At 40.3% G+C, this 10,262-nt stretch overlaps 1 protein-coding gene across 1 annotated transcript; it reads left to right on the forward strand.

Moving 5' to 3' along the window:
• The first annotated feature begins 366 nt into the window (after nt 1-366).
• On the forward strand, nt 367-2,856 carry LOC149840105 (glucan endo-1,3-beta-glucosidase 11-like). The gene is made up of 4 exons (XM_090003038.1): nt 367-531; nt 661-1,781; nt 2,256-2,351; nt 2,671-2,856. Exons 1-3 carry the CDS (start codon nt 480-482, stop codon nt 2,325-2,327), a joined length of 1,245 nt encoding a protein of 414 aa, XP_089859164.1. The 5' UTR covers nt 367-479; the 3' UTR covers nt 2,328-2,351; nt 2,671-2,856.
• The last annotated feature ends 7,406 nt before the right edge of the window (nt 2,857-10,262 follow it).

The raw sequence follows: 10,262 nt of genomic DNA on the forward strand, positions 1-10,262 counted from the left end.
GGTCGGATAAGACGATCGAGACCCGAACAGATTTCTTCTGTGATGGTGTCACATTACTGGTCCCCGGTTCATCAACTCACGGATCCAGGCTAGGCCACACCTAGCAGTTAAGGGTATGATGGTCATTTAATATGGAAAAGAAAGCCCACTGCACCTCAGATTCAAGCCTTTCACATAGACATTTATTCCGACACCCGAGAATTTCACTGCCTCAATTGAAAGACTAAATTAACCCCACTCTATACCCTAATGCCACCCATGGAACAGAAAATCTCCTGTCATTTCAAGATAGCTTCGGTCATTTTCCGGTAAGTAAAAGTGACGTCGCGTCATCAAAGGCGTCAAAATTTTACCATCCCCTGACGCCCTCCTGTTTAGAGAGAGAGAGAAAGAGCTGCTCACACTCCTTTGCTCTCTACTCTCTTCTGCAGAACAAAAAAAAAAAAGAGCAAAAAAAGGGGGAAAAGAAAAGCGAAAAAATGGCGCTCGATTCCCAACGCTGGTTGCTTCTCGCCGTCCTCCTTCTCTCAGGTACGCAAATTCCGGTTTTTTTCTGCATTTCCTGCGTTTCTGCATTTCCCGGCGAAATTCCGGCAATACTCGCCGGAGATGGGAGATTCCGACGAATTTTACGCCGCTTGGTTGGTTCTCTGCGTACAGGTGCCTTTTTTCAGGCGAGAGCGTCACCGGAGGTGGGTATCAACTACGGGCAGGTGGCGAACAACCTCCCGTCGCCGGACCGAGTGGCCGGGCTGCTCAAATCCATCAACATTACGAAGGTGAAGCTCTACGACTCTGACCCGAAAGTCCTCCGCGCCTTCCGAGGCACCGGCGTCGAGTTCGTCATCGCAATCCCGAACGAATGCGTTGCAAAGATGGCGGATCCGGCGACGGCCCTCGCCTGGGTTAAGGAGAACGTCCAGCAGTACGTTCCCTCGACCCAGATCGGTTACATCACCGTCGGAAACGAGGTGCTCACCGGAAAGGACTCGTCGTTGGCCGGACGCCTCGTTCCGGCGATGCAGAACGTCTACGCCGCTCTGCAAACCGTAGGGTTGGGGGATAAGGTGGAGGTGACGACGGCGCACTCGCTCGCCGTCTTGGAATCGTCCTACCCGCCGTCGAGCGGCCGATTCCGGAGAGATCTTGCAGGACCGGTTCAGTCTCTGCTAGGGTTCCACGCGCGGACCGGATCGCCGTTCCTGATCAACGCCTACCCGTTCTTCGCCTACATGTCGGACCCGAAACACATCTCCCTCGATTACGTCCTTTTCCGGCCAAATGCCGGAATCTTGGACCCCGGCACTGGGTTCCACTACGATAACATGTTGTTCGCCCAAATCGACGCCGTGTACGCCGCGCTAGAGGCGGAGGGGAAGGGGAATCTGAGGGTGAAGGTGTCGGAGACGGGGTGGCCGTCAAAGGGGGACCCGCAGGAGACCGGCGCTTCGCCGGAGAACGCCCAGACGTACAACGGGAACCTGATGAGAATCGTGGCTGAGCAGAGGGGGACGCCGAAGCGGCCAGACGTGGGGCTGGAGGTGTACGTGTTCGCCCTGTTCAACGAGAACCTGAAGCCGGGGCCGACGTCGGAGAGGAACTACGGGCTCTTCAAGCCCGACGGGACGCCGGCGTACGCCGTCGGGCTCGACTCCGCCAGGCTCGGCGAGGCGTCTTCCGCCGACCACCCTTCGTTTTCGCCGCCGAGTACGCAGGAAAACGGTGGCAATCCAGACGACCCCTCGTCGAGTTTGTCCTTCACTTCGGCCTCCTCAGCGACGGTAACGATCCCCAGAAACTCTTCTTTCTGCTCTGTGCTGCAAGTGTGAAGTTCAGTGGTCTAGAGACTCGGTCGGAACCGGACTACTATAACGATTCGTATCGGATTTGACCGAGTCAGATTGAAACGGAATCCCTTCAGTCTGGGGCCTTAAGTTCCCGCTATCTTGACGAAGGGTCTCCGGTTTGAATCCCAACAGGTACCCTTCTCTAGCTTCGAATAGCTATCACAAAAGAAAAAAAATGAAAAAAACAAAAAGAGAAGTCACCTAATTCCGTCTCGGTTTTATCCGAGGCCTGCCTTCGACGCGTCCGATTCGTGGATGCCTCTCCTTGTTCTTGTCAATCTCAATATTCCGATTCGTTTCTTGGGTGGTCAAAATACTTCTCAAATTAACAGAGTCGTGTCTCGGGCAACTTTCCGAATGCTCTTTTTTTTTTATATTTTTATATTTATTTGGTTGTTTATATTACAGGGATTGCGTTTGGCTTTGTTCTTTCAAGGATGGGTTGGCTTGTGTCTCGTCTGCAATTATTTTTTACCCTGATAAAGTAGCGGGGTGACATTTGAGGTAAGTTTTTCTTGAGCATGAGAAGAAAAGATATTTTACTTTAAATTTTCTCTTCTCTCTCTGTCCGAGTTTAGGATGATTCCTTTTGCTGTCAAGTTTAAGTTGGAATATATCTCAAACTTTATAAATTTTGAGAAATTACCATTATTTTCATATACCAAAATAAAAAGTGAAAACTATCACAAAATGCCCAAGATGGGATAAATCAATAGCTCGATCACAAATGAGCTATTGATCTCTTTCTTTAGTTGTCTCTTTGTTTATGGAAATTCACGTTCTTATCTGAAGCTGTAGTGAATTTCACTCTACAATTCTGCAGGGCTCATTTGAGGGAAGGAGCTGGATCATGGGATCGGATATTATCTTTTCCGGGATGGACCCAGTTTTTATTTTTTCAACTCTGAGTCTCCAGAGGTTCCATACCATTGTAGCTTTGCTGATGATTCTTGTTGAGTTCTTTTCTTTTTCCTTTCTTCATTATTTAATAAACAGTAGAATTTAGTTATCACTGGAGTAGAATTAAACAAATTGTAAGAAATCCATTCTGGGTAAGGTGTCAGTTTGATGGGCAATGTGAGGCCTGCTTTAAATGACATCAACACATAGACGGTATGACATGACAAAACTAACACATCACTCCACGGGTCATGCTTAGTGCTTACCAAAAATTAAGTAAAAGTAGTAAATAAAAGTTCTTTATGAGAGTTTATGAACCCCTTGTAAGTTGTAACAAACATCAATTGAGTCATGATACTGGCCCCTCTTGAATCCTTGATGTTTGCCTGATTTGTTTATTACCATAGAGGCATGACTCAGAGATTATCAATTGAGCATATTCCAAAAGTTAAGCTACAACACATTATGGGCCAGTTTTGTACATATTTACAGCGGTGTAATGCTTGTTTAAAATGATTGAGATTTGGGACCATATATTTTGCTAGCAGGGCTGAGGCTATGCTTGACTACTTGAAAAAAAAAATTTAAGGCTATGCTTCCCTATAAAAAGAGGTTCAGGGCTATGTTTGGGAGCCTTCCATTGGAAACACCGTTTGTGTTGCTAAAATATGGTTTTGCCAGAATGTACATCTCCATGCGAATGGAGTTGAAATATGGTGTCTCCCAAACGTGAGAGAGCATGAGAACACTGGGACACCTCCCATTCAAAGCTTCCAAACAAATCTGAAGCTCGCTCTCTCTCCATTTTAATGGACAAGACACATATTTCGAACTTGTTACTATTCAGTACCACTATCAATACAATAAACGTAATGCCCTTTTTTTTTTGGCACGTGCCTTTTTGGACCGACTGCTGACCACCTTATGACTAGACAATGCCGCAACGGCCGATTTACTGGCGATTCCTGATTGGACAAGTAAGTGGCCACCAACCTAGAACGCACGGGTGCGGGGTGGCACCTGTGCCCGTACCCGACACAGGGTGCGTCTGGGTGTGACATAGTATGAGCCATATTTTTCATCAAAACAGTCAACTACAAACTTCAGGTCAACATTTGCCATCTTGAAAAAACGTGAATCTTTTTTTAGTTTTCTGTATTGTCTTGTGTAAATCGAAAAATACACATTCATCCTCATAAAAAAATGAAAAACAGTAAACAGTGCGGATTCTTAATAATGATGGCTGTTATTGCAATTTAACTTATGATTTATTTAACCGAACATAAACAATGTAGGTTCTGGTTTGGCAGTTTCTAGGGTTAGAAAACAGACTTATATTTGAGATTTCAGAAATGTTAGTCCGTGTTGGAAATTAAGGGTAAAGTTAAGCCCTAGATAGAAATTTTTCTTTAGAGAATCACCGGGCCAACGTACCATACATGCTTAGTCAGACACGTGAAACATCCACATCCAACCGTACATCATCTTGGTTCAGAGTGGGACACTCGATCCTGGCCATCCGTAACTTTGTATCCCGAGTATCGAAATTGGTGACATGGGCCGTGTGTACAGTTTCTTCTGTTTGTTTGTGTCAGGGTTGAGTTGGTCCCAGCACAAGAATTAACAACACTCTCATATTTTGGAGGTGGGCTTTCGTCTTGGTCTGTGGGCTGAAAGTTACATTTTAAGGGGCGTTTGCATGCCACGGAAAACTGGCATTTTTCACGGAAATGCATGCCGCGTGCTTTCCAAGGGTGCCTAAAATTTCGAAACAAAAGTTGGTGGATTTATCTCGATGAGTGTGATAAAATGCATCCGTGACATGCAAATGCACCCTTAAAGCGTGTTTGTGTGTCATGAAAGAGAGTTCCACGGCAGTCTTTCCTTAGAGTTATCTTCCGCGGAAAAGGAGTCCAACCACCCACCACCGGAACCATTACGGACAAAAGGGGGGGGGGCATTGAAAATGAGCTCCTCTTTGAGCAGAGAAATTGGAGCTTGTGTTTGTGTGACGGTGGTGGGCCCACAGAATTGGCATTGTCAATAAAACCATGTTGCCCTCCTGTCATCCATGGTGATGGTGACACTACCAATTATTAGCCTCAATGCTAGCCATGCTGGCCAGACTCAGACTAATCGGTCCACAAATTCAGCTTAGTACGGCTGGGAAACGAGACACGCAGCTCACCTTAGCTGCCAGTCAGCTTGTTTAGGTAAATGAGCCAAACACGAATATGAGAAACTTGGCTTAACTCTATAAGCTTTAAAAGAAAACTTAAATAGCATCTTTTAGAAAATCAGTCAGCTTGTGATCGGCTCGTAAAAGCTTGGGATCATCTTGGCTTGGCTCATGACCAGCCCCATGAGCAGAGCCCAAGTCAATGGCTCAGGTTTGACCTAGACTCGACCCGTACCAGACCATATAGGGTAAGGGTTTGGTGATAAATAAGGTCCGATCTGATTTAATATATGGAGTCAGGTATGGTTTGTGAAATTTCATACCAAACCTGTGCCCAACCCAAGTTCCAACTAAGATCCATAAAAAGCATGAAAATATTATTTTACCGGGTATGGGGGCCGTTCATATAATCCATATAGGATTTGGGTATGATTTTTCTTTTGGTGGGTCCGATTGGACCCAGATTCGGACCTCGTATCATTATCTCAAATCAGGTCTTGGTATGGTTCTGCCTGGGTTCAAACCAAACCCGTTGACACCCTGTAGTCCCTTAACGAGCCAAACCTAAGCTTGGCTCTTTACGAGCCCTAGCGTCAGGCCATCCAGAACCTGCACAAAGGTTGGTCTAAATTGAGGCCTCTAGAAAGGAAAACAAACTGGTCAAGCTAACAAAATCAATATTCAACAGAAGGCTCGGCTCAAGATGACACTGAACATTTAACAGCTGACGCTGAGGCTCCGATAACGGGATCCACAGTTAATTTTTTTTATAGGCAAGCTGCATAACCCCATGGTATTCAAATCCAAGACCCTCCTTTGTGACTGAGTGTGACCTAACTATCCAGCCACCTCACAGATTCCCAGCCAATTTTCAGGAATGCATAGTTGATACTTTTTCATCGCCTTATCATTCATAGGAAGCCACTTTAAATTACAAGAAATTTGAGCTTTACTGGCGCATCTTTTGCACCAGTAAAAACCTTGCTTGTAAAGGTTTTACTGGAACAAATGACATTAGCCAGTGAAAAGTAGGTAGGGATGACAGTGAACCGAGGGAAAACGAGGCCTCGCCCCTTTTGAATCAACGATGGAGGACATGAAATGGGGATGGAGGCAGGGATGTATGTTAAAATCAAAACCCTTGCAGGGATGGACTTATGCTTTCTTCCACCCCCATCCCAATCCCCAATCCTTCTTTAGGGATGGCAATGGACTCGGGAAATGGGGTCCCGCCCCATATCTCCCTGTTTGGACTGGGGATGGAGATTAAAATCAACACCTGTGTGATGGAGGGTAGGATTATCATCCCTAGTAAAAATCCTTTTCACTGGCGCAAATTTAGCGCCAGTGAAACATTCTGTCCAAGTGCTTAATGCAATTGTGCTATGTCCTTCCTGCAAAGTATTGCATTGTGAGCTTGGAAGAATAGAACACTGTTTTTTAAGCACTTGATATGTTCAGGTTTGTCAGAAACTTCTGAACATAGTGGGAAGCCAAAGTAACACAAGTCCATATCATCTAATCACACATTTTTGTAGTACAAATTGGTTATATCGTGTCCAAGCATGAACCAATCGCGGGATTTGAATGTCACCACATATTTACAAATGATCACCTGATATCAATCCACAAGAAAAAGAAGAAGAAAAAACCAAGTGCCTGCTCATGGATAATCCATGGGCATCTTCCCTTTTGAGAGAGCAGGTAAATGTCATTCTGAAACGTCTATCTTGACCAGGACACTGGGGACAAATAAATGCTAAAAAAATGTTGAGTCCCGATATGGCAAAACACACAAGAAGAGCATGAATTGAGTTTTAAAATTATTTTGTTTTTCATACATACAGATATAAGTAAATCAAAGAAAGTGATGCGAAAGTAAAATAAATACGCAAACCACAACACAAATTTATAGATGTTCGGTCAAAACCAACTTACGTCCTCTTGGCATTCTTGCCCAATCCATTAAACCCTTAGCTTCACAGAGATAGAAACTAAATCTCTTAGCTTCATGGTGTTAAGAACCAATAACAATGCTTTCACACCGCTTGTGAAACTCAACAGTGAGCTCTATCGTCTCACCATAACTCAACCCAAGAGTTATGAATACAAATGGTTGAATACAATCACTCTTTTAGACCATACAAATGTAAACACAATTATGTGCAAGGGTGAGTGAAACCCAAAACAGAAAAGCCTTAAATAATCTCAACACTAAGCAAAGAAATCGATGAAGATAGATTGTTGGAATGCTTTAGAACACTTGGAAGCTTTAATCTTAAAAAACTTGATTATTTGATTTGTTTTCATAGATTCAACAATATTAGAGTAGTTCTTCATTTTCAATAAATACTTGGGAATGATCTTGATTTATTGGGAGAGCCGTTGGGCACATAAACCAAAAATTTCAAATAAATTTAGAACCATTAGAATCGCTCATTGCTCTTACATGTTGACATTTAACTCCATGTGTCAACACATATTCTTCGAGTATCAATATGTCATCATCCAAGTCGACACTTTATTCATATTTTCAACTTTGTTCAAAGCTCATTTCTTTAGAAAATGTCACTATTTAGATCTAGCGGTCGACATTTCACTTTTGATTGTTGGAGGGGTCAACACTTCCTTTACGAAAGTAGTTACTTTTGTGCTCAGTGAATATTCAAGCATTCGGTTGTTGGAGGTCGACAAGTCATTCAAGGATGTCGACACTTCAATCCTAAGAGTCGATACTTCTTGTTTTCTTTATAAGTCAACACTTCATCTCTAAGGATCGACACTTTGAGCTTAGTTTAAAATAGGCATACATTCAATTTGTCACAGGTTGACATGTCTTTCATGCAGGTCGACATATATTGCTTTTGAACTTGATATTCTTTTGAACTTTTGTTTTTGAGCTCTTCACGGGTCGACATGTGCTTTTCATGGGTCGACACTTAATCGATAAACTCTTTGCATTTTTACTTAAACAACTCATTTCAAAGTGTGATCTTTTTAGCACTTCTTAGAGGAATTTTTGGCATTAAAATGTGAATGTTTTCTGCACACTTGAGTTTTAACCATTAATCCTTTAGAGAGTTTTGTTATCATCAAAATCAGTATAGGAGTTCAACAATCTCCACATTTTTTATGATAATAAAACTATTTCAAAATCAATGCAAAAACATAGTATGCATAATCAAATTGTATAGTTCAAACATTTTGGAGTTCAAATTTGATTCAAATATAACATTTCAAATTCTAACTTTCACACTTATGCTCATATTGCATCACTTCAATTCAAATATAGTACATTGTTAACAATATTTTATTCATGTATATAACAATGCATATAACATCTATATTTTTAATAAAACTTTCTCAAATCTCAACAAGTATATGTTCCCTTCATTCATTGCAATGCATATTTTTGCATACACTTTTACCTCTTTTTTATTGCATAAAAAAGGATTTCATCAAATCATTTAAAATAATTTAAGCACATAAAAAAATAACTTTTAAAAAAAAAGATATACTAACATCAATAATATTCCATCATATAATTCATATGAAACATTTAAGCATAAGATGCAAAGAAAAACATCTATTCATTAGAGTCATTGATCAAACATGTAAGCATTTAAACTTTGTTAGTTCATGTTTGAGTCAAAGTTCACATTTAATTCAAATCTATACTTTTTACTCACATTGCTCTATGTTAACAATATCTCTCAATTCATATTTTTTTTGCAAAATAAGTCACATTCTCAATGCATGTTCACTCACGTTCCATTCATTTTTATTATTTTTCTCCTTATTTTTTGACACATAAAAAAAGTGAATATTCATTTATGAAAAACAGAGTATCATAACATTGAAAATTTATATATCAATCGATATTGGCTATTTTAAAAACAAAATTTATCGAAGATGCATCATAAGTTGTTGAATTCACAACTTTTCATATAAATATCATTTTCTCTTTATTTTTAAAGAGGTAATTTATTCAAGCTCATATAAATTATTGTTATCAAACAAGATATATTTTTCTTTTTAGCATCATTCAAGGAGAATAACATTCATCAAGATAAGCAAATATGATCAAGACATTTGAAATTTAAAAGAGTATTTTGTTTTTTATAAAGTTTGTGTTAATGATATCTGAAATATTAACACAAAACAAAAACAGTCATTAAATTGCATTCTTAAGAATTATTAGCCAAAATGAGTGACTTGATCAGATACTACAAATATTAAGAGATCAAAATCAAAATTCCTAAACTGATCATGGATGAGACATAATGAAAGATCCTGCAGCATTATGTCAAACCTTGTTGTTCAACCAACAATTGACTTTACTCTCCCTCAATATGTGTTGATCTGAAAGATGGTATGTGTGGAACTCATGAGGCGGGTACTTCAGCAATGTTATCCTCCTTAATTGTTGCTTGATTCCTCTTTTGTATCTATTGAGTTTTATTTCAGTCATAACCCATTCTATAAAAAAGTGCTCTGATAAAAAATATTTGACTTATTTAAAGATACGGAGTTAAAAAGGCAAAAGCTTCTAAAAGATAAGAGTTTATCAATTCTCAACGATAGAACGTGAAGAGTCGAGAATCTTGGGTCGACTACCCTAATCTTCGGATTGAAGGAGAGAGAAAACAAAAATAATGAATGAGAGTTTTGGTCATATTTTTCTCAGAGGTCGACACTTGAAATAAAGAGTCGACACTCTTTGCATTTTTTTACTTAAACACCTCATTTCAAAGTATGATCTTTTTGCCACTTTTTGAAAGGATTTTTAGAACTAAAATGTGAATGTTTTCTTCATGTAAAGTCAGTTAAAATCTCTACATACTTAAGGTTTAACCATTAGTCATTTAGAGAGTTTTGTTATTATCGAAATCAGTCTAAGAGTTCAACACAAACAAGATTTGTTTATCAGAAAGGCTTGTCACAGGTCACTTGTCAAAACTCAATCTTGCAAGCTTTCAATATTCCCATGCTGATATTAGCATTTGAATAGCCTCATCATTTTTCGTAGTAGGTTTCAAAGACCAAGAGGTATTATCTGAATGGATGGCCAGATCCGGTTTAAATAGACAACATCAAATGGCGACCAAGACAAGGATGTAAAACTGTAGAAAAAAATCATTGTGTGATGAGTGATGTGCCTTAGGATTGATTACTCAGAGCGATTCATTCATCTGGATTCAACCAAAAGTCCCCATGACCCAAAACAAATTACCCAAATAATAATGACTCTCCTCGATCCTTTATCAAGAAGAATGCCAAAATAAAAATGAACACCCAAAAAAATAATTAATGATGCCCTCAATCGGATGCAAGAT

The sequence above is a fragment of the Nuphar pumila genome, chromosome 4, assembly GCF_984573655.1.
Source record: "Nuphar pumila chromosome 4, dmNupPumi1.hap1.1, whole genome shotgun sequence".
NCBI lineage: Eukaryota > Viridiplantae > Streptophyta > Magnoliopsida > Nymphaeales > Nymphaeaceae > Nuphar > Nuphar pumila.